At 53.4% G+C, this 24,279-nt stretch overlaps 1 protein-coding gene across 4 annotated transcripts; it reads left to right on the forward strand.

Moving 5' to 3' along the window:
* Window positions 1-1,911: 1,911 nt before the first annotated feature.
* On the forward strand, window positions 1,912-23,766 carry ADORA2B (adenosine A2b receptor). 4 transcript variants are annotated; one of them, XM_055576426.1, is made up of 3 exons: window positions 1,912-2,513; window positions 22,363-22,944; window positions 23,049-23,766. In XM_055576426.1, exons 1-3 carry the CDS (start codon window positions 2,458-2,460, stop codon window positions 23,263-23,265), a joined length of 855 nt encoding a protein of 284 aa, XP_055432401.1. In that variant the 5' UTR covers window positions 1,912-2,457; the 3' UTR covers window positions 23,266-23,766. The 4 variants fall into 4 exon arrangements, with proteins under 4 accessions (XP_055432401.1, XP_055432399.1, XP_055432400.1 ...); XM_055576424.1 differs by lacking the exon at window positions 1,912-2,513 and adding an exon at window positions 3,060-3,492; XM_055576427.1 differs by lacking the exon at window positions 1,912-2,513 and adding an exon at window positions 4,233-4,252.
* Window positions 23,767-24,279: the final 513 nt, after the last annotated feature.

The following is a 24,279-nucleotide window of genomic DNA, read 5'->3' on the forward strand; positions in this document are numbered from 1 at the left end:
CTCCTCTGGGCATATGCAAACCTATGTAGCTTTCTATATTCTAAGGAATGAGTCGGAGCTTTTTAAAGCTCCTTATGGACATCTCATTTTCTGATGTTTGTAAGTTTTCAGGGACCCTCTTTCTAGCCTCAGGGGTACTGTACTCAGGCAGCTGCACTGTTTCTCCTACCCTCTTTCTGTATACACACATTTCTCCACCTCCAATGGCCAATTCCTCTATAAAGCTTTATCACAATTTTTCATTAAGCCAATATTTAGTTTTGAGTCAGAATTTCTCAATGAGTGCAACATTGGTATTGGCATCTTGCTGGGACAGTTCTCCATTGGAAAGGGCATTTAACATTCCTGGCCTCTGCTCCCAATGCCAGCTGTGGTTACACAAAAGAGGGAACCAAAGACATGCACAGATTTCTAAACACTGGAATTCAGGGGTCAGTGTCACTTGGGTTAAGACCCTCTACTTCTCAGAAATGTGACTATCACTATGAGATACCTATGTACTATTATTACATTTATATAGAGAGAGTTAACCTCTCTGATGACATCTCGGAGTGCTGTACCTACTCTAGGGCCATCTTAATGCCACCTGGATTCTGCTCTTATGGCTGAGGCAGGACACGGGGAGGGAAGTGGGAGGCTGGGGGCCAGGCTTCTGGAAGAAGGTCAGCTGGTTCACAGAATACACCTTCCACCATCACCAGTTAAGACCCACTCTGGTTTGTATGGTTCTGGCCCTAATTTATCCACATGTTCCCATCACAGCAAGAGTTTGCAAGGAGCCTGGATCCCACTACAGGCGACCACATAGCATATGGATCCTCCTGCCCCCTTTCAGCCCAACGCCTATGAGGTAGGTGTTGCTATTTCATCTTATGCACAAGAAACCATGTCTTAGAGATACTAGTCAACTTGTCCAGGGTCAGTCCCAGAACTGGGCATCAAACCTGTGGTCCCTGCTGCTGAGACCTGGGCTCTGTTCACTGAACCCCCAATTGCTTTCAAGACTAAACCTCAAGACCTCCCCCAGACTCCTCCCTTTCTCCTTTGTTTTCTCAACAATAACTGCCCGTTGCTGTTACTGCCACCCCGCTGGGTCCAGTTCAGATCCCAACGTGAGTTCTGGGATAGACAGCGAGGATCACTGAATTCATTTCCGGTAAACTTGGTAGAGAGGGGTAGGCAGCAGGGTGAGTGGAAGGGCATGTGTGAGCTGGGGACTACAGTGGAAGAGGACAGAGGAAGAGGCTTTGCTGGGGGTCCAGCGTGGACCCCTGTCGCATGGAATTTGGCAGGCTGCATGGAAGGCAGGCTGTGGGGTTAGGGTTCCTGCTTCAGTGATTCAAGGAAGGTTTCTTAAAGGAAGTCAGCCTTGGAAAGGGGACCCGGGGATTCCAGGCACAGCAAACCACACCCTGGGCAGAGCACAGCGACCAGCTGGCTTCCGGCTCCCTCCTGTGCCAGTGCTCCAGCCACCTCGCTCTGATGGTCAGCGCCCAGCTCAGAGGCTTCCTAGGGCTGGTGTCCAGCACCTCCAGTGGAGCCCCAGCATGCTCCCCAGCGAGGCGGGCCTCCTGTCTCTGCCCTCCCCGCAACCCCGTGTGGCTGTCCGTGAGCCAGCACCCGTCCCACCCCCAGCCAGGCACGGCGCCCCCACCCGGCTGCCTCCCCACTGCTCAGTGCTGCCCAGAAAGCCGGCCCCCCAGCTCTCCCCGCTCCTCCCCGCAGGAAGCGCTGACCTCTCTGCGGTTCTGGTTATGCTTCAGCCGTTGGTCCGTATGCCAACAGCGTTTGAGTTAAGTGCGGCGGATGTGGGCGGGGGAGGGAGCGCGTCTGAACTTGGGCCGGCGTGGAGCTTGTGGGGCCTCCAGTGTTTTAGCACAAAACCAAGCTATCTTGACAGAAGTAACACCACCACATGGAAACTAGAGAGAAAGCGCCGGTCACAAGCTCGCCCAGCCGGGCCCTCTTCTGTGGGTGCGTCCCAGACCCGGTTCCTCTGGTGAAACTCGGCAGGTGGTACTGGTCGTGCTGATGGGGGCTGCGGGGCTGTGGTCACCGGCTGCGCTGAGAGGATTTCCGCGCCATCAGTCATGAGTTTAAACAGGGCACGGCCATAGTTGTTCCCTCTGTTCAAAGAGTTTGCAACCATCCCCGCACGTAGAATATTTTCATCACCCCAAAGGAAATCCTCTGTCCTTTTATCAGGCAGCTACATCTTTTATTTTCTGCTTGACGTTATTTCACAAGTATCTTAACAACCTTGTCAGGTGACTGCCAGCAAGGGATGTGGGATGAATGGTGCTGTAGACTCCGGACCAGGAGCTTCCCGGAGAGGAGCGGGGACCCAGGGCAGTGATGGGGGCTGGAGGATGGTGAGAGTCGGCAGTGAGGGACGACCCCCAGCGGGACTAGGGTGCAGAGAAGCCCTGGAAGCGGGATGGGCAGCACCGCGGACGGATGTGGCCGCAGAGACGGTGTCCTCCCGGGGCAGGCGAACTGGGGCCGAGGGTGAGGTCAGTCACTGAGTCCGGGGAGTGGGGGCGGGCAGGGCCTGGGCAGGGCTGAGGATAGACTTGGTCTTTGGCCTGCTGGGCTTGGGCCGGGTTCTCCTCGGGAGTCCGATAGGCGGCAGGGGGCGCAGGGCAAGAATCGGGTTCAGCTTGGGGACTGAGCTCAACCGGGGTGACCAGGGAGCCGAGGGAGCGTTGGGAGGGCGAGGCCGTGAAGACGCGGGGGTGGGGGGGTGGGGGGTTGTGGTCGGCAGGCCAGCGTTCGGAGGCCGAGGGCAGCCGCCCGGACAGCGGTGCAGGATGAGGAGTTCCCCCGAGGGACAGGCGGGGAGGAGCGAGCGGCCAGTCTGGTCCCGAATCCCCAGCGCCCGGTGGCCGGAAGGTGAGACCGCTCCGACCGCCCCACCGGCTAGGGCGCAGGGAGCGCGGGAAGCGCGGCTCTGCCGGACCCCGCGGCGGGCGGAGGGGGCGGAGGGACGGGCCCGGGCGGGCTCGGCCGCTGAGCTGCACCGCCCCCGCCCCGCGCCGCCCTCGCCCCGCCCGCCGGCCGGCAGAGCTCGAGCCCCGGGCTCAGACGCGGAGGGGCGAGCGCGGGCCGGGCACTCCGGGAAGCCAGGTGGGGCGAGCCCGAGGTGGGCCGGGCGGCGATGCCGCTGGAGGCGCAGGACGCGGTGTACGTGGCGCTGGAGCTGGCTCTGGCCGCGCTGTCGGTGACCGGCAACGTGCTGGTGTGCGCGGCGGTGGGCACCTCGAGCACGCTGCAGACGCCCACCAACTACTTTTTGGTGTCGCTGGCCGCGGCCGACGTGGCCGTGGGGCTGTTCGCCATCCCCTTCGCCGTTACCATCAGCCTGGGCTTCTGCACCGACTTCCACAGCTGCCTCTTCCTCGCCTGCTTTGTGCTGGTGCTCACGCAGAGCTCCATCTTCAGCCTCCTGGCCGTGGCCGTCGACAGATACCTGGCCGTGCGCGTCCCGCTCAGGTGAGGCCCCTGCCCCCGGGAACCCAAACCCTTTCCGCGGCGGGCGCGAGGCACGCGAGTTCCGACCGGCAGCCTCCCGACCCACGTGCGCCGCGCCAGACCCTGGGGGCGCCTCGGGCGCTCGTCTCCTTTCCGGAGCCCGAGTAGGAACTGCCCTGGGCCCCGGTGGCGCAGCCTGGGCGGGGCAGCTCCGGGAGGGCTCCCGGCGCACAGGTGGGCGCCCGCATTCCCCGGATTTGGTGGGGCCCTGGAGGCTCCAGGACAACCGTGGACTCTGGGACGCGCGGAGCAGAACGACGGGGCTCACGGCCAGACCGGGCGGCACCGACCCGGGGGAGGTGCCAGTTAACTTTGGGGAGCCCTGCGTGCTGCGCGCGGACTCTAATCATCACCCCCTTATACTTTAAAGAATTAGAAGGCTTCCCGGCTCGCTAAGACCGACAGCCTGAGAGCCTCGTGCTTTGTGTAACCTTGTCCCAGCCGCTGGGAAGGTGCCACCAGCGTTTCCAAACACCGGAGGACTTGAGGGTTGCTCTTGGTCCCACACTCCGAAGATGCAGGATTCGGGGATGGAGCGCAGCGGCAAGGGGAGTGCAGCCTCACGTGCAGCTGCGAGCTTGAGAGCCCGGGTGTTACGCGGGGCTTAATTGAAAGCACTTTTCTCTGCCTCTGGTGCCTGGATGCCGTTTGGCGTTTCTGAGTTGGGTGAGCTTGGGATCTCTCTGGACTAAGAACTGAGACAGGGAAACTGAGTCATGGGGTAGGTGGGACAGGAAGGAGTTAATCGTTGTCTGCCAAGTCTATGAGGTACTTTAAACTCCTATCCTTTAATCCCAGCAGTAATTCCTGAGGTGGGTACCTGCGTCCTGTCGGGGAGGGAGGAGGCTCAGAATGGCAGCTCTGGAGCAAGTGAGGGAGCAGGACCCGCTCAGCGCTGGGCCCCCGCATTCCCAGGCGTGCCTGCCTGCTGCGTCCTGCTCTCCACCGGGGCAGAAAGCGGATTTTGCCTGCAGTGAGTTGGCGGTTATAAGGGAAACCTATTTGAGGGGAATTGACAAGGAATAACAAACACTGTCCCAGCAGGCTCGCGTGTCAAGCCTGGTCCCTGTGCCCTGTATCTGGGTCCCAGTGGGAGCAGGAACCTCCTGCTTGGTGGGCTGTGAGCCTCCTGTCTGGGCCTTTCCACTTGCTGCCCTTTGGCCTGCGACCAGGACGCCCCTTCCTCAGGTGTGACAGAGCCCAGGAATTTCTGAGGTCCGGGGCTCACAGCACACTCTTTTCGTAGAGGTCCCTTTCCCACCTCCTGGTCCTCATGTTGGTTACTTGGTGCCCTTCTGGACTTTATGCACCTAGCAGGCAGCCACAGGCACCAGCCTCAACTGCCAGAAGCCCTTTGGGCTTGGCCCTGACGGAGGTCCAGAGAGACCTCTGCTCAAGCTTCAGAAAGCATCCCCCACGCCTGTGCAGCAGGAAGTTCCATGGGAGTTTGAATCTGTCAGTTCTTGTCCTGGTCTCTGCTGGGCGGCTTGAAAGAATGGGTGTGGGTGTGTTAAGGGGAAAGAACTGTGAATCACAGCCCCTGAGTTCTCCTTTGTATCTGTTGAGGGCGGGAGGCAGGTGTGGGGAGGGCAGAGCAGCCTGTCCCACCCTGTCCCACCCCTGCCCTCCTGGCTGGCCTGCATGAGGTGTGTGTGACCCGTCCGGGCAAGGGGTGCCTCTCTTCCCCCCAACCCTTCCCTCCCTCCTCCTACTTCCCCACGTGGTGCTAAGCCCACTCTCACAGGCTGGAGAGGTCCTCCTGGCTCCTGTTTCAGCACTTCCTCACCCCTTGAGCTAAAATGGAGATTACAGGGCCCCACCGGGCCCTCCTGACTCAGAATCCATGGGGTGGGGTGTATCACCCCATGATTCCAGTATCAGAATTCACTGGGGACTTCTGGACCCACCAAAGTTTGAGAACTTCGAGGAGTCAGGGAGACTGGGAGCACTCCCTTGTTCACTAGCCCGGCTCCCACGCAGCTCTGAGGCTCTCCCTAGGGTCACGGGTCATGGGAGTGAGGCTGGAAGTGAGCCGGCGAGGGAGGTGTCTCCTGTAGAGGCGGCAGGAGCCAGGTGACGGCCAGGAGCTCAGGCCCGTGTCTTACTTGGGCAAGAACAGTGTTTAGATTCACCCTCAGTGCCAGGTCACTGGTGGCCCAAGGCTCTGAGTGAGGCCCGCATGGCCACGGTGGGTACAGCTCAAGAGTACAGAGCCCACAGTCCCATAGCCGCCCGGTTGTCAAGGCAGATATTGACCAGGGAGGGTTGCAGGAAAGGAGAGTCAAGAAGATGCTGGACACAAAGATGAGGTGGCCTCAGAGTGAGGGGCGCCTACACACAGGAGACTGTCCTAACTCAAGTCTGCGTGGTTCCTGATGCCTGCCCTGGCACAGGGTCCAGGCGCAGTGGTGCCCAGGGGGCAGCAGGGAGGGGGTTCGGGGTGGGTGTGTCTGCCCGCAGCTGCTGGCTCTCACTTCACCCTGGGGCCATTTCTGGCTGGAGCACTTCCTCCTCCCTAATCTGGTTTCCCGCAAGCCACACCCCAGGCCATTGCAGGACTGAGTGGTCCCCTCTGCCTGCCTGGAGGCCTGCCTCCCTGCTTCTGGACGCTGTTTCCCCAAACTCCGCTGCTGAAGGAGGGTGTTGCCAGGAGCACTGGGTTGGCTGGGTCGGTCAGCAGGATGGAAGGGTCTGTCTGTCTGTCCCTGGACCCTCCTGCCCCCTTTGCCATGTGGCGGCATCTGTTTTTCTGGGAGCCTCACATGTCCAATCTGGGAGGGAGGTGTTGGGGAGTCTTAGCAAGACTACGTCTCTGGTGGAAAGGTGACATCCTCGGAGCTCCTTTTAAGTGACTGAACTGTAAGTTTTCGGCAGGGCATTCTGAGTGGATTTTTGTTTTGTTTACATTTTTTTCCTTTTTTAAAATTGAGCTTTGTTGTTCTTGTTTAGTCACTCATTTGTGTCCGACTCTTTGTGACCCCCATGGACTGCAACACACCAGGCTTCCCTGTCCTTCACTGTCTCCCAGAGTTTGTTCATTGAGTCGGTGATGCCATCCATCTATCTCATCCTCTGTCGCCCCTTCTCTTCCTGCCTTCAATCTTTCCCAGCATCAAGGTCTTTACCAAAGAGTTGGTCGGCTCTTTGCATCAGGTGGCCATAGTATTAGAGCTTCCGCCTCAGTTCTTCCAATAAATATTCAGGACTGATTTCCTTTAGGATTGACTGGTTTGATCTCCTTGCTGCCCAAGGGACTCTGAAGAGTCTTCTCCAGCACCACAGTTCAAAAGCATCAGTTCTTTGGTGCTCAGCCTTCTTTATTGAGCTACAGTTCCCGTATAGTAAAATTCAAGTGTAATGTTTTCTTTTTTTTTTATATTTAGTATTTATTTTTGTCTATTTTATTTATTTGTGCCAGATCTTAGTTGCAGCACACGGGATCCTTAGTTGCAAACTCTCAGTTGGGGCATGTGGGATCTAGTTCCCTGACCACAGATTGAATCTGGGCCCCCTTCATTGGGAGCATGGAGTCTTAGCCCCTGGACCACCATGGAAGTCCCTATGATGTTTTGAAATACAGCTGGGAAAGAAGGTTTCAGTTCTGGGTGCCCCGAGCCCCACCTTTCCAAGGACCCCAGCCTTGCGTCCTTCCTTCTTCCACAACAGGGCCGTCTTTTTCTCCCAGATCATTCCCACTGCGGTGGGTTGAATGGGGGCTCCCAGAAGGATGTCCACATCCTAATCCCCAGAGCCTTAGATGGGAAAGCGTGAACATCAGCTCATGTAGGACTTCAGGGAGGAGCTTATCCAGGATGACCTGGCTCCTGAGTACAGTCCCATCCCCATGAAATAGACAAGCAGGGAGAAGCGGGGGCGTGTGGGGATGGAGGCAGAGACTGGAGTGATGCTGGGCCTCCAGAACCCGACCTCCCTGAAGCCTCTGAGCTCTGAGTGCAGCCCTGCCCACACCATGATTCCAGGCTCTGGCCTCCAGAACCATAGGGAGTAAATGTTCTTGGCCACCACGTAAGTTTGTGGCGCTTTGTTACGTGACCCCAGGAAACCCATGTCACTATGTGTAAGTGTGAGACCCCGAGTCCCTCACTGCTCCCCCCACCCACGTGCTGGCCGCTCCATGTTTCCTCCCCAAGAAGCTTCTCCACCACAACCCGCCACCAGGCTCTCGGCCTCCGTGTCTCACGTCACCATGGCGCCACCAAGTCATTCCTGTCAAGTCACCCTTCCTGGGCCCGCCCCTTCTCAGTCGAATCTGAGGGTCCCTCCTGTGCCTCGTTGCCCATATCCCTCAGCAGCTCTTGACTGGCTCCTGGGGGACCCCCACCCCACCTCCTCCCGCTCCCCTCCAGCCATCTCCAATCCGGAGGGTGCCGGGGTCCTGTCCCCTTGCTGCAGGTAGCGTGCGAGCAGTTGGACAGTTGTGTAGGAGCCCCTGGGGCTGCAAGGCGAGAAGAGCCCTGAGAATCCGGGGTGGGGAGGAGAGGGGGGCTGCCCCCAACTTAGGCTGCCCTGAACCATGGTTACCGGCAGGCAGCCCCTCAGCAGAGGAGGGACAGTGTGCTTGGCTGCAGGGTTTCAGCAGCATTTGCACTGGACTCTGGAAAGCGCAGGTCACCTTTGATGATGTGGAGAACGAGCGTGTGTAAAGGGGTGAGGTTACCTGCATTCTCGTGAGCTGTGACTACAGCTATCTGTAGTCCCAGCTATCTGTAGTCTATCTACAGCTATCTGTAGACCCAGATGCCCTGGGTCACCCTCATACCAGCTCACCTGCTGGCCGTGGTCACGGCAGAGGGACACGGACAGACACGGGGGGACAGGTGTGGTCCAGACATGGAACAGGAACATGGTTGTGAGAGGCAGCTGCTCTTTTAACTTTTTCCAAGTGCTGGGTCCCCCGTGTGCTTCCTCTGGGTGAGTCCTTACAGCAGCCTTCTGGGCACCATCCTGTCAGCCCCTCCTCCACAGATGGGGCCACCAGGGCTCCATCCATCCAGGGCACACGGCCAGGATGGGGTGAGCCTGTGTCCCCGGAGGGAGTGGGTGCGGGTGGGCTGTCAGAGGACTCCCCTCACAGAGCGGTCCCTTCTAGGAGTGGACGAGGTTGCCAAGACAGAGAGGACCCTGTGGCTGAGGGAGGGGGAGCTGGCTGTGCCTTGGCCGGCCTTCGACCCATCACAGAAGGTGACTCAGCTGCCGGGACCCACGGGGGCATCTCGATCACCTTCCCCTTCCTCAGAGGCAGGAAGCAAGGCCCAGTCTTTCCTGATGCTTCTGGTTCATTACCCTCAGGAACTGGGCTTCCCCGTGCTTCTCCCTGTCCCCCCGCCCCTCCTCCCCACCCCGGAAACCCATTAAGAGGTTGTGCTCTTGACCTCAGAGGCTGGCAGGCTGGAGACACTGCCCTGGGCAGCAGGAACTGAGCGGCAAGAAGCAAATGTCCCTTCTTTGAAATAATTAAAGTTGGGAACAGACTGAGTGTGGCCTTCCAACTCACCAGGCTGACAAGGGGAGCAGTGCTGTTTCTGGAGGGCAGAGGCTGGAGTTTCCTGCGGGGGACAGATGGGAGGCTGGAGTGTTTTGAGCTGTGGTGGGGCCTGTGCCAGAGCAGCGGGGCTGCCGGGCTTCAGGGTAGGGGTCCCAGCTCAGCAGGTCCAGGGGAGCCCCGAGCTTGCCGAGAAGCTTGGATTTTGTCCTCAAGGCACCATAAGTCCATGAAGGACTCGGTTCTGTTTGTTTTGTGTCAGAAATCAACCAGTGTGAAGAAGTCAGTGTTCAGAAGCACAGAGGGCTCAAAAGGCAAGCCCACACCAGCCACTCTGCCTGGGCGGCCCTCCCACCCGGGTGCCCTCTCTGCGGTAACCACTGGGTTTGTGCTGCCTCCTTTAACAGAACCTGTTGACTCTCTCCCATGCCACCCAAGCCCTCTTCCCTGCCACGTTCCCTTCAATTTCTGTTACATTTTGATTTTTTCCCATGGATCATATTTCAGCCTCTGTTTCTAATGCCATCACTTGTAGGCAGTATGTGTTAGCTGTCGAGAAAAAGAAGGAAAAGTGTTCCTCCCCCGTCTCTCTGCCCCTGCTGGCACCCCATCTCTACCTCACTTTGAGCAGGCATGTGGTTTCGCCTACTTGATAGAGGTTTCATTTTCAAAAGGTGATCCCTGCTGTAGTAAAGAGATTGAAACTGTGTAAGAGGGTAAATTGTGGGAAGTCAGTCACCCAGTCTGACCTTTGGTTTCCCACTTTGCCTGTCAGACACCTCCACTGCTTCTTAGATTTTTTCTACAGAAATTACGTATTGAATATGTTTATACTATACTAGTGTTTTTACACTGTCCATGTTAATATCTTCTGCGTTTTATTCCACACCTATGGTAAAGTTCCCTGCACTTTGTGGAGAGGTTCCGAAGGTGGAAACAGGTATCTGGCATGTATAATATCATGTTCTGCTCATGTGTTTCTCACTCATCCTGAGCAGAGCATTCGACTGGAGCAGAAATGCACACCTGTCACTAACCCATCTTCTCCAGGTGCGTGCTCAGTTGCTAAGTCGTGTCTGACTCTCTGCAACCCCATGGACTGTAGCCCGCCAGGCCCCTCTGTCCATGGGGTTTCCTAGGCAAGAATACTGGAGTGGGTTGCTGTTTGAGACGGTTCTAAAGGTGGGTCACTCCGGTTCTGTTTGTGGGTGCCTCCCACTGCTCAGAATGATGTCGGATTTTAGTTTGCCCTGTGTTTGGACCATTAGCTTCCCATTTGGAAATTAAAAGACAGCCTGGCTCCCGCACATCCTCACGGTGGAGGGTGCTGGTGCCATGGGGGTGTCGCAGTGGTTCTGCCATTTCTTGCCGCCGCCATATCTGCTTTCCTCTTTCTGGGATCCCACATGTGTGCGTCTGTGTACCGCCCATACGGATCGTTTTTAGGACCTGGGTTCTTCCATGCCAAAAACATGGTTTCTTTCTCATATGTGGTTGGCGGTTGGACTGGATGTGGTCACAGGCTAGAAGGCGTTGCTTTGACACCCAGGGTTGATTAAGAAATCTGACATGGGTGTGGGTGTGGTTCTTCTTTGTAACTCATGTTTCCTCGGAAGCCTTTGGGATCCTTTGCTTTGCTTGGTGTCCTGAAATTGCATAAAGTGAAAGTGTTAGTTCCTTTGTCCATGGAATTCTCCAGGCTTGCTACTGGAGTGGGTTGCCATTTTCTTCTCCAGGGGATCTTCCCGACCCAGGGATCCAATGTGGGTCTCCTGCGTTGCAGGTGGATTCTTCACAATCTGAGCCACCAGGGACGCCCATGAGGTTGGCTCTAAATACTCACTTTTCAGCTCTTTTCTTTCCTCTGAGGATGACATCTTTCCAGTCTGAAGACTGAGGTTTTCTGTCAGCTCTGAAATCTTACAAGAGAAGTTTTTTAGATTATTTTCTTATGTCCATTCCCTGTTTGTCCTTCTGGGGTTCTTGATAGGTGGAGACTTGCCCTCCTTGACTGATTTTGTCTCTTAGATGTCCTCTTACACATAAGATTCCAACACTTACCTCTTCATTCTCCCCTGGACGAGTTCCTTGAATTCCCCCACCCCAGTTCTTCTTCTTTTTAATTTGAGCATTCATATTTTTTCTTTTGATTTAAGGTTAAGTTTCTGGACTTGACTTTGAAAGGCCAGTTTTGGATTCACATGATTGAAATTCTTGCTGTGGCACGGACTATATATATAATCAAAACTCTCCCCTCCCCCCCAACCCTATCCTCTGTTGCTGGGTCTGGAGTTTCAGCTTGAAGGGAGGGTGAAGTGTCAAGGGATATATGCCCAGCACAGTGGGAGTGGGGTGAGGCTGCCCCAGGCTGGCCAGCAAGCCTTTGCCTTGACCTCCACTCCTTCTCTAAATGGTTGGAGCCTCTTGTGCCAGCCACCCTGTTTCTGATTCAAGGCTCCGTGCCCCTCCCGACAATCCCATCTGCCCTCTGGCTTCTGGAAACTCACCAGATTCTCTGGCTTGCTGGGCATCTCCTTCCACTTATACTTTTAGGAGGGTTTTGAGTTTACTTCCTTTCTGCTGCCCTTAAACATGGTTTTCTGAGAGGTGACAATTAGGTGGGACCTGGAAGGCCGGGAGGGGCTTTTAATCAGGAGTTTGCTGAGGTTGGGGTTGCATTACTGAACAGCCACTCTGGCGGACGGCAGGGGTGTGGACTGGAGGGCAGCCCACTGCCATTGGGTGAGAAGGAAGGAGCGTGGCTGGCACAGAGGCCACGGAGATGGAGACAGAGTCTAGGGATCCTCTAGGCGGGCAGCGTCTGGACTTCTCCACCCAGAAGAAGGCTGATGCCAGAGGCAGCCGGGAGGTCAGTAGAGTCCAGAGCAGAATGGTTGCCAGGCCGATTGGACATCTGGACAGGAGAGGACCCTGAGGCCAGAGGTGGGCCCTGGGGTGACAGTCAGTGAGCAGGGCCAGAGACATGGCTGGTCAGGGCCAGATGGCATGGACTCACTCTCTATGTGTTTTTTTAATATGGAGACTGTAAATATTAAATTTTGGTGTTAGAGAAGACTCTTGAGAGTCCCTTGGACAGCATGGAGATCAAAGCAGTCAATCCTAAAGGAAATAAACCCTGAATATTCATTGGAAGGACTGATACTGAAGCTCCAATACTTTGGCCAACTGATGCAAAAAGCCGCCTCATTGGAAAAGACCCTGATGCTGGGCATGATTGAGGGCAGGAGGAGAAGGGGGTGACAGAGGATGAGATGGTTGGATGGCATCATTGACTCAGTGGACATGAGTTTGAGCAAACTCTAGGAGATAGTGAAGAACAGGAAAGCCTGGCATGGTGCAGTTGAGGTTGCAAAGAGTTGGACATGACTGAGCGACTGAACAACAACAAATCTCTATTGAAAGGCAGCACCTGCCCCCATCCCCAGCCAGGTCTCTTTGGTGGCTCCTCTGCTTCCGCCCTGTCCCGACACCAGCTCTGCACCCATGCTTTGACCTGATGCTCCCTGCGGCGTCTGGGGCTGAGGCCGGCCTCCCACCAGTTCTGGTCTCTCCTCCAGCCTTCCCCCTCCGCCTCCCCCTTTATGTGTCTGCTCTGCTTCTCAGGAACCGCCTCAGTTCCCTGGCTGAGGTCAGGCCTTTGCACCTGCCGTTCTCCTGCCTGGCACATTCTGTACCTGCGGGCTCTTCCCGATTCTCACGGCACTCTCTCTTCGAGGCGCCCTCACAGCTTCTGTACACGTGGGGCATTTTCTAGATGATTCGTCTGTTAATGCAGGGCTCGTGCTGCTCCCTCAGCCTCCCCAGGAGGCGGCCCAGTGACTAGCCTGTGTGCTTGCGTGTGCACACGTGTGTGCTGGGGGACCTGCCCTGATAGGTGTGGACCAGCCTGTGGCCGAGACACGATGAGCCCATGGAAGGTGTCTTCAGGAAAAAGCAGGGTAGAGCGGGAGTCCTGGGGCAACCCACAAGGAAAGGAAGACACGATGAGCCCATGGAAGGTGTCTTCAGGAAAAAGCAGGGTAGAGCGGGAGTCCTGGGGCAACCCACAAGGAAAGGAAGGAGAAAAACAAGGTTGTGTTTCCAAGGGGAGACTTAGCTCTTAAGTTTGGCATTTTCTAAAATCATTAGAAATGTAGTTTTTTAATAGCAGGGACTTTTAAAAAATTACACAATGAATGTCTGTGTGTGTACATACATACACAAGCACACATATACTGCACCCATTCTGAAATTTTTAAAAAGTCCCTGCTATTAATGGATGTGTATAAATGTCTCTGTACCTATATCTGTGTGTGTGTGTGTATACACACATATTTGCATCCATCTGACTCATCTGGTCTGTGGTTTCAGAAAGAATGAGTCATTCTGAACTAGTGTGTTTTTTTCACAACTTCTAAATTGCAAAACGAATACAAATCCCTAATTGCTTACATTTAACTACTTTTGCTTCCTCTGTCTTATACCCACCCACACCCACATGCACAGTTACACTCAGGAGCTTTAAGATTGACACAGTCCACAGTCAGATGTCCCAATTGCCCTGATCGTGTTCTTTACGGTTAAAAAAAAAAAAAAATCCAGGTTTCCAGTAAAAGGTCACGTGCGCATCTAATATGTTCTTTTGACTTTATTTATTTGTTTGGAAACATTTATTTATTTCCCTGTACTGGGGCTTAGTTGTGGCACATGGGATCTCTTAGTTGTGGCATGTGGGATCTAGTTCCCCTGCCAGGGATCAAACACAGGCCCCCTGCAGTGGGAGCTCAGAATCTTAGCCACTGGACCACCAGGGAAGTCCTGATTTTCTTTCTTCAGGAGAGTTCCTCAGCCTTTTTTCCTTCTCTTTCAATACATTGTTTTTGATTTGGTTGTTTCCTTACGATTAGATTAGAGTTTCTGGTGGGAACACTGCCTGCTTGATGTTGTGTCCATTTCCACCTGTCACAAAGGAAGGTGCTCGGGGTCCATCTGCCCTCTGCTGTCATGTTAAAGCTCGCTTAGTTACAGCTGTGGCCGCCAGGGTTCACCACAGTGAAGGTCTGCTTTCCCCAGCAATGATTCTTCTTGGATCAGTTATCACCCTGTCAGGTGGTAATTTTATTTTTTCTCAGTTGTTTTACTGTATCAGTTGGCTTTCTTCTATAGGAAGAGGTTGCCTTTTCTTTGCTCTTTCTTAAATTACTTTTTTACACACAGTGGACTTAGGGAATGTTATTTGCACGTATTGTGTTACCGTCCATTCCTGCCCAGGTTTGGAGGATGAGAGCCCATTCAAGCTGACTTCCGCCTGAGCGTCCCCATTGAGTTTTTGAGCACGTCTTATGTTCTGGCACAGAAAGGTTTCTCAGGCTCCATTGTGTGTTCTAGCATTGGACTCAGCCGTTTCTCCAAGGAGCCCTGTTTCCTTTCAGTGGAGAATGGTGTCTAGGAGCCAAGACCTGGCTGGTGTGCTCATGGATGCTGGAGCATCGTCTCTTCTGGCCCTTGAGATGAGCAGAGCGAGGAGAACTTTGTTTTGTTTTGTTAAATAACCACTTGGAAGAACTCTCGCTGTCTCATTAATAAGCAGGATGATGGAGTTAATAAGCAGGTCATCATTGGGCAGCTGTCAGCGGAGTAACCGGTTCAGGCAAGAATAGTCAATAGGTGATAAAACTCACTGATGGAACTTAAAGGAGAGCCAAGATACTCACCTCGTGGACTCAGCTCGCCAGGCTTCTCTGTCCATAAGATTCCCCAGGCAAGAATACTGGAATGGTTTGCCATTCTCTTCTCCAGGGGATTTTCCCAACCCAGGAATTAAACCCGGGTCTCCTGCATTGCAGGTGGATTGTTTACCATCTGAGCCACCAGGGAAGTCCAGATATATTTACAAAATCTCAAAGTACATGCACCACAAGATACAACTCATCATAAACGGAGGAGCAGTTATAGTGGAGAAGCCTGGTGGACACTCCAATGACCACTTCGCATCAAGGTTACTGTCACCAGGATCCACATGCCTCTTGGTGTCTAACTGGTTATGTGCGTGGTGACCCATGTGTTTGATAATTAATGTGACAGCTGTCCTTCCCCAGGTGGGGGTTCCTGTCGTGTGAATGGGAGCACGTGTGCTGGGTGAACAGAAAGGTACTGGGGCGATGCAGGTGTTGTCCTGGTGGTGTTAACATCACTGGTTTCAGCAGGAGAGGAAAGACCCCTCAGTGTGACTGCTGTGCGGCCCAGAGGGGCCAAGGAGAGTAAAGCAGGACCCAGGTAAAGCAGAGAGGGGCCTCTCTGCCTGCTGGCTACCCTGCACCCCCACCCCCACCCCGCTGGCACCCAGCGCAGTCATGGTCCCACTCACTCGTACCTCCTCGTCCAGCTACGTCGTCTTGGCACCCGTCAGCCTTGCTCTCATCGCAGTTTTGCCAGGATTTCCATTAGACTTCCTGGTACATTGTTAATATTCACCGTGGCAGCTCAACCCCGAGAGACCTACCCGCTGGGTGGTGAGAGTTACTTTGTTAGTGCTCTAGTTACAGCGCTTGGTAGGTTTTGAGAGGTCTGTCCTTGCCCCTTGTCATGCAAGTCCTGTTGGTATTTGTGTGTGGTTTTAGAGGATGAGAAATTTTCTAAGGATTATACATTGCTTCAGAGCAGAAGTATTTCTGTTACAGAGGAATGAAACTTGTGAGTGAGACTGAACGTAAAGAAAAAAGACGCTGAGCGAACAATCAGCAATTTTAAGAAGCAGGACAGAACTCTGTGTGTGTTGACTTAGTGACCTGCCTGCAGAAAGTGCTTCGTGCACATGATGTCTGGGATCAAAGGCCAGGCAGCAGCGGGGCGGGTTCCGCTGCCACCAAGGGCCCCGTTTTTCTGAGAGCAGAGCTCAGACTCTCCCTGTCTGGACTCAGTGTCACTGCCAGGGACAGCTGCCCTTGGGGATCCACTGAACTCAGAGCTCCCTGAGCGCTGGGAATCCTGAGACAGTGGCTGGTCTGAGCTGGCTGCAGGGGAGGAGGAGCCCTGCCCCAGAAATAGGCCAGTGCTGGTTCAGCCGTGCCCGGCGAGCCCTCTTTCATGACTAACCCAGCGTCCACACTGCTTGTTCCCTTCTGTTGACTCCGGCCACGTGACTGTCTTGATCTGGCTCGTCCGTGGTGGTAGGGGCGGGGAGGTGGGGAGGGTGTCCAGCACAGCAAGGGTTCAGCCACTTCCCGGAGCTGGACACCCCCAGGACACCCTTCTGTGTGGCTGGAGCCAGTCCTGCTTGTTCAGAATAGGGAAGGCACCTAAGTGTCCTCTATCCATCACCTTCTACTTACTTGCCCTGCACTCGAGGCAGATGTAGGAAAGGACATGTTGCCTGCCTTTCAGAAATGGTTTGGGGACACATGAGGATGTTCTGAGACCAGAGGTACACAGGGAGAAGGAGTGAGGGGTGGGGAGGGTGGAAGCCGGGCATTCTGGAGAGGACAGAGGCCCAGCCGGAAGTGGGAGATGGGAGGGGACATGGGAGGAGGGAAGGGGACATGGGAGGAGGGGAGCGGAGCCCCCATGAGATGCCAGGGCTGCTGGGGGTTGTCCCCGCAGCCTTCTGCCCAGTGCATCAACCCCTGCCTGCTCTCCAGAATCCCTGGCCGTCTCCCACCTGCGCCCGGGTCCAGGCAGCGCCGCCTGGACACTGACTGTCCTGCCATCGTGGGGCTGCAACTCTGGTGCCAGTTGTGCCTCTGTCTTGAACTCCCCCACCCACCCACCCGGGGGTCTAGTTGTGTCACTAGCAGAAAAGTCTTTCTACCACCTTTTAAGGACTGCCTACTGAGAGAGGATCAGAGGCCTCTGCCAGTTCCCATGTGGCTGCCCGAGGAGTCGGGGGCGGGGAACCCCTGGCACCAGCAGCAGCTTTGGCAAGAGCAGAGGGCAGCTGAGCCGGGCTGGCTGCACCCACACTGGGCCTGTGGCTGGGTGAGCAGGTAGGTGGGGTGTGGGCGGGAGCTGGGATCGGGGGAAGAACCACAGGGTCCTGAGCAGGACACTACCTGCCTTGAACACAAGTGGAATCAGATTGGATGAGTGGCTTTGTATTCTCAATGTGGCTTCGGAGCTGCAGGCCAGTGTCCACCTCTGTGAGCCGGAAGTGGCGGTGATGACCTTGGGCGTGGGCTGAGAGGGATGCGCGGGCCTGCAGGTGGTGCCGCGCTCAGGTGGGGGAGGCCATGTTTCTGATGTGCTCTGTGCAGCTGGTGGGGGGTGGTCTTCAGGGACGTGTCTCCAGGACAGGGCGTCTGGCCGTGAGATTCAGAGGCTGCTCCGGTGGGGGTATCTGTGTGTTCAGTCCTTGCTGTCACCCTGCTCCATGCCAGTGTCTTCTCTCAAGTCAACCACTGAAAGTTTCCTAACTGCCCTGCTTGCCTTTTTGCTCCCTAAACTCCATCTCTGCAGGGATCTCTATACCAGCACAGCATGCCTTGGGGCCCAGCCCTCCACCCCTTGGCTCCTCACTGCTCTGGGGCAGCTGAGTGTCACACTTTGCCCCTCCCTGTGGCCTGGGGACGCCCCGCCTTGCTTGAGGTTCATTCACATTCCCTCCTGCTTCTCTGGGAGAGTGAAATCCCTTCCTGTCTGGAAGCCTTGCACATTCTGTTCTCTCTGCTGCTTGTTGAGTTGCTCAGTCGTGTCCGACTCTGTGACCCCATGGACTGCAGCAACACAGGCTCCCCTGTCCTTCACTATCTCCCTGCTGCTGCTGCTGCTAAGTCGCTTCAGCCGTGTCCGACTCTGTGCAACCCCACAGACGGCAGCCCACCAGGCTCCCCCGTCCCTGGGATTCTCCAGGCAAGAACACTGGAGTGGGTTGCCATTTCCTTCTCCAATGCATGAAAGTGAAAAGTGAAAAGTGAAAGTGAAGTCGCTCAGTCCTATCCAACTCTTAGCGACCCCATGGACTGCAGCCTACCAGGCTCCTCCATCCATGGGATTTTCCAGGCAAGAGTACTGGAGTGGGTTGCCATTGCCTTCTCCGTACTATCTCCCTAAGCTTGCTCAAACTCATGTCCATTGAGTCAGTGATGCCATCCAGCCATCTCTCATCCTCTGTTATCCCCTTCTCTTCCTGTTTTCAGTCTTTCCCAGCATCAGGGTCTTTTCCAGTGAGTCGATTCTTCACATCAGGTGGCCAAAGTATTGGAGCTTCAGCTTCAGCATCAGGCCTTCCAATGAATAGGGTTGATTTCCTTTAGGATTGACTGGTTTGATCTCCTTGCTCTACAAGGTACTCTCAAGAGTCTTCTCCAACATCACAGTTCAAAACCATCAATTCTTAGGTGCTCAGCCTTTTTTATGGTCCAACTCTCACATCCATACATGACTATTGGAAAAATGACAGCTTTGACTATACAGGCACTTGTGGGCAAAGTGATCTCTACTTTTTAATACACTGTCTAGTTTGTCATAGCTTTTCTTCCAAGGAGCAAGCATCTTTTAATTCCATGTCTGTAGTCACTGTTTCCTCTGCTTAGAAAATCACTCTTCCCAGTTTCCAGACCCTTCTCTCCTTCTCTGCCACTGTCTTAGAGGCTTCCCTAATGCCGTGTCTGAGCTCTTCCTGGCTTTCTCTTATCTGTACCCTGTTCATTTTGATTTGGCAAATTCCTTCTGACTTGTATGTTTGTGTGTTTACCTGTTTATTTTCTGTCTGTTCCATTAGCTCTATTATCCACAAGGGCTGTGATTCTGTTCGCTGTGCCAGCAGAGTGCATGGCTCAAAGGGAGAATTCTGAATGAAATAATGAACCATTAGAGGAGAAAGGCCGTGATGGAGTTCACAGAGAAGGCTGTGACCAGCGGCTCCCCAGATGAAATTAGCTGCTTTTCCTCATCTAAGACAACTGAGCATGAAAGTTATTTTTCACAGGCAGGATCCAGCAGTTGTGAGAAGTTCAGATGTGGTTGCGTTCCAGTTGTTTTGAACTCTGGCAGGAAACCCCACCCCCCACCCCCACCCCTGGGACCCTTTTGTGTACAGAGGACTCTAATGTTGCTCAGACACAAGTGAAGTTAAAAAAGCAGCATAATGTGGTGCGAGGAACAGGGGCCTCAAGTCCAAACTTAGCTTTGGTCTTTGGTTCTTATGTTCTTATTCTTATATTGCCTTTGTTACCTAAAAACTTTGTATCTCTATTTCCTCATTTGTAAAATAGAGAAGTTGGACTAGACAGGATAAAAATCCCTTCCAGTTTATATAAGCATGCTTTTAGCTGCAGGTAACAGTGACTTTTAAGCAGTCAAGACTATCGATTCTCTCTTGAGCTAGAATATGGAACCATGGTGGTGCTAGACTTGGTGTAGGGGTTAAAACACACCATTGAGAACCTGGACTCTCTCCTTACTTCTGCTTTGCCATTAGCCTTGTTTTTCAGGCTCCTGCCTCATGGTCACAGGATGGCTGCTGCAGCTCTGGGCTTCACAGCCTCCCGGAAGAGTAGAAACGGATGGGCATGGAGGAGGAGCTCTCCTCATGGGTCTCTCTCCTGTTACCATGTAAAGTCTCTCTTGGAAGTATTCTAGCAGACTTCCTTTGTCTCATTGGCTACAACCACCTCCTGTAGCCACCCCAGTCCATGACTGAGAGAGAATTTGCTTACCCTGATCTAATTCATCCCCGGGGCTGGTCTGCACTCAGCTGTATGAACTTCAGAAAAGGAGAGGTGTGAGAGCAGGGCTGCTGCGGAGGCTGCCTCGTGGGCCTAAGGTTCTGTGACTAAGAGTTGTATCTGCAGGAGGTGGCCCTGTTACCCTGCAAGGGCCTGACTGCATTCTCCACGTCCCTGGTGCAGTCATGGCCGGGAAAGATATTTCTGTAAGGAATGGCTTTACATTCCTAAACGAGGAGGGAAGCAGAGGGGAGTTGGAAATAGATGCAGCTGAATGGCAGCTGCGCCCACGGGTCCTTTGCCATCAAGGCCCCTCAGCTGAGCTGCCTGTTGCTGGGAGCAGAGATGAGGGATTGTGGCCGACGGGAGGCGAGACCAGTTCTGCTGCCCGTCCAGGCCCCAGCATCGGGCGTTCCTAAGGAGCAGGCTCTCTAAAGCTGTCTGGTAACAAGTTGGAATATGTGTGTGTATGAGCTCATTACTAATGTGCCAAGCACTTTGCTAGCTCCTGGGGATGCTGATGCAAAGGGACGAGGTCCCAGTCCTTAAGAGGCTGGATGTTCTAGTCGAAGGGCAGACACCTGTAATGTAAACAAAGCCCTGTGACAGGTGTGTGTCAGGGGGCGGAGAGTGGGCATGGCCCCCTTCACTGTGAGCTGAGCCGGAAAGGAGGTGACCTTTGAGACAGAGAGCAGCTGGGCTCAGTCGTGTCCGGCTCTTTGCGACCCCATGAACCATAGCACGCCAGGCCTCCCTGTCCATCACCAACTCCTGGATTCCACCCAAACCCATGTCCACTGAGTCACTGATGCCATCCAACCATCTCATCCTCTGTTGTCCCCTTCTCCTCCTGCCTTCAATCTTTCCCAGCATCACGGTCTTTTCAAATGAGTCATGTCTTCACATCAGGTGGCCAAAGTATTGGAGTTTCAGCTTCAACATCAGTCTTTTCAATGAACATCCGGGACTGATCTCCTTTAGGACGGACTGGATGGATCTTCTTGAAGTCCAAGGGACTCTCAAGAGTCTTCTCCAACATCATAGTTCAAAAGCATCAATTCTTCGGTGCTCAGCTTTCTTTATAATCCAACTTTCACATCCATACATGACCACTGGAAAAACCATAGCCTTGACTAGACGGACCTTTGTTGACAAAGTAATGTCTCTGCTTTTGATTATGCTATCTAGGTTGGTCATAACTTTCCTTCCAAGGAGTAAGTGTCTTTTAATTTCATGGCTGCAGTCACCATCTGCAGTGATTTTGGAGCCCCCAAAATAAAGTCTGACACTGTTTCCCCATCTATTTGCCATGAAGTGATGGGACCAGATGCCGTGATCTTTGTTTTCTGAATGTTGAGCTTTAAGCCAACTTTTTCACTCTCCTCTTTCATGAAGAGGCTTTTTAGTTCCTCTTCACTTTCTGCCATAAGGGTGGTGTCATCTGCATACCTGAGGTTATTGATATTTCTCCCGGCAATCTCGATTCCAGCTTGTGCTTCATCCAACCCAGCATTTCTCATGATGTACTCTGCATATAAGTTAAATCAGCAGGGTGACAATATACAGCCTTGACGTACTCCTTTTCCTATTTGGAACCAGTCTGTTGTTCCATGTCCAGTTCTAACTGTTGCTTCCTGATCTGCATATAGGTTTCTCAAGAGGCAGGTCAGGTGGTCTGGTATTCCCATCTCCTTCAGAATTTTCCAGTTTATTGTGATTCACACAAAGGCTTTGGCATAGTCAGTAAAGCAGAAATAAACATTTTTCTGAAACTCTCTTGTTTTTTTGATGATCCAGCAGATGTTGACAATTTGATCTCTGGTTCCTCTTTTTCTAAAACCAGCTTGAACACCTGGAAGTTCATGGTTCATGTATTGCTGAAGCCTGGCTTGGAGAATTTTAAGCATTACTTTACTAGCATGTGAGATGAGTGCAATTGTGCGGTAGTTTGAGCATTCTTTGGCATTGCCTTTCTTTGGTATTGGAATGAAAACTGACCTTTTCCAGTCCTGTGGCCAATGCTGAGTTTTCCAAATTTGCTAGCATATTGAGTGTAGCACTTTCACAGCCTCATCTTTCAGGATTTGAAATAGCTCAACTGGAATTCCATCACCTCCACTAGCTTTGTTCATATTGATGCTTCCAAAGGCCCACTTGACTTCGCATTCCTGGAAGTCTGGCTCTAGGTAAGCGTGAGTGATCACACCATCATGATTATCTGGGTGATGAAGATCTTTTTTGTATAGTTCTTCTGTGTATTCTTGCCACCTCTTCTTAATGTCTTCTGCTTCTGTTAGGTCCATACCATTTCTGTCCTTTATTGAGTCCATCTTTGCATGAAATGTTCCCCTTGGTATCCTGCATACTGCAATTGAAAGATCCTGACTGCTGCAACCAAGAGCTGGCACAGCCAAATATTTTTTTTTTTTTAAAGAACTTGCTACTTGCTCTCCTTGGCCATGATTTATCATGAGGTGAGTTAGTAAGAATGAAAATCTTGTTGAAGCAAAGCTGTTTATACATTTGACTGTCGTCAGCGTTGCAGACAAAAGCCCCTAGCACCCTATGAGTGTGGACCTGAGGCTGCTGGAGTCAAGTCCTGGCACAGAAAGCAGGGATGGTGGGGTGCTCTGAGTTTGCTGTAACAGACCATGTCGTTTTGAACAGGTATAAGAGTCTGGTCACTGGGGCCCGAGCGAGAGGAGTCATTGCTGCCCTCTGGGTCCTAGCCTTTGGCATTGGCCTGACGCCGTTCTTGGGGTGGAACGACAGAAAAATTGCCACCAACTGCACGGAGCCGGGGGATGCAGCCGAGAATGTGAGCTGCTGCCTCATCAGGTGTCTCTTCGAAAATGTGGTGCCCATGAGCTACATGGTGTACTTCAACTTCTTCGGCTGCGTTCTGCCCCCACTGCTCATCATGCTGGTCATCTACGTCAAGATCTTCCTGGTGGCCTGCAGGCAGCTACAGCGCACAGAGCTCATGGATCACTCGAGGACCGTCCTCCAGCGGGAGATCCACGCGGCCAAGTCCCTGGCCTTGATTGTTGGCATCTTCGCCCTGTGCTGGCTGCCAGTCCACACCATCAACTGTGCCTCACTCTTCCAGCCAACCTGGGCCAAGGTGAAGCCCAAGTGGGCAATAAACACAGCCATCCTCTTGTCGCATGCCAACTCGGCTGTCAACCCCATCGTCTACGCCTACCGGAACCGAGACTTCCGCTACACTTTTCACAAAATCATTTCCAGGTATATCCTCTGCCGGACGGACGTCCTCAAGAGTGGGGAGGGGCAGGTGGGGTCGCAGCCCACTCTCCAGCTGGGCCTATGACCCAGGCTCTGACCTCTTCCAGGAGAAGGCTCAGTAACAAAAGGACGGGCATGCTTGGCCAGTTCTCACTGGAAAGACAGCAACCCTCACAGGCCAGCCGGCTGCCTCTTCTGGGCGCTTCCCTGGAGGTTCCAGGTACCTCGTTAACATGTGACTACTACTTCCTGAGGTTGACAAATCTATTTATGGTTCTCTGGCTGCTTCGTGTGGATGATGCTGATGGTGTGAATGGATTGTAAAAGTATGTTTTGCTTTTTTTTAAAGAGTCTGCCTCTTTTATAGTAGAAAATGATCAAAACTATTTTACTGTGACATACTGTGAACTATTATAATACAAATTTTTTTTAACTTGGAGGCAATGGGAAAGGTTGGGCATGTTAAAAATAATACCTATTCTGAGGAAGGTTACCAGGAAAAGTAAAAGTATGAATATTCAACCAAGAGACTGCTGTTTTAGGGAAGTGACAGGCTTGTAAGTTCTTACGTAGAACATCATGGCAGGCTCGACAACATTCTGCTCCATGTACAGCACCCCCCACCCCCCCAGAAGAAGCAGCTGGAAAAGCGGGGTCCTCCACTACCAGGCTCCGATCCCCTTCCAGAGCTAGGTGGTGATTTTTACATCTCTCCCAAGTTCAAGTTTGGCCATGATGCTGGACCCCAAAGTGAAAATTTTACTAAGGTGGGTTATGTAACTGTGTTTCTGTATGAGGTGAAATAAAAATAAAAACTTAACAAAAGTTCTGGGTGTTGTGCCAGCTTGCTGCAGAGCTCACCTACCTTCTGTTCCGTATCCTGAAGTAATTTCACACCCAGGCCCATTTCCTGAGTAGAGCCTTGACAGGTTTTATTTGTTGCACCACTGCCTAGGAGACGGCTGTGCCAACCACAGAAGCTTGCGCCGTTGTGACCTTCCACACATTCATTCCTTAGCACCTCCTGTTTCAGGGGTACAGGGTTGGGAGTACCTAGGCTGCAAGACCATTCACTTCGCCTGTCTGGTGGCTGGCTCAGCTCCTCCTGCAGTAACCCTGCAAGGACGTGAAGCCCCAGAGAGACGGGGAAAGCCTGTCCTAGGACCCTGTTCAGCTGTGGATGATTGTCCCCGAGGGAGGTGCCTGTCCTGTCTCAGCTCCGTCTTGTGTTCATTTCCTTCCATCACAGCTCCTTTGCTCTCTTGGGGTCCAAATGAGTCCCATTCCTCTCCCACCTCACAGCCTCTGGAGATCTGCCTTTTCTCACTCAGCCTGGAA

Source organism: Bubalus kerabau, chromosome 4 (assembly GCF_029407905.1).
Source record: "Bubalus kerabau isolate K-KA32 ecotype Philippines breed swamp buffalo chromosome 4, PCC_UOA_SB_1v2, whole genome shotgun sequence".
NCBI classification, from domain to species: domain Eukaryota; kingdom Metazoa; phylum Chordata; class Mammalia; order Artiodactyla; family Bovidae; genus Bubalus; species Bubalus kerabau.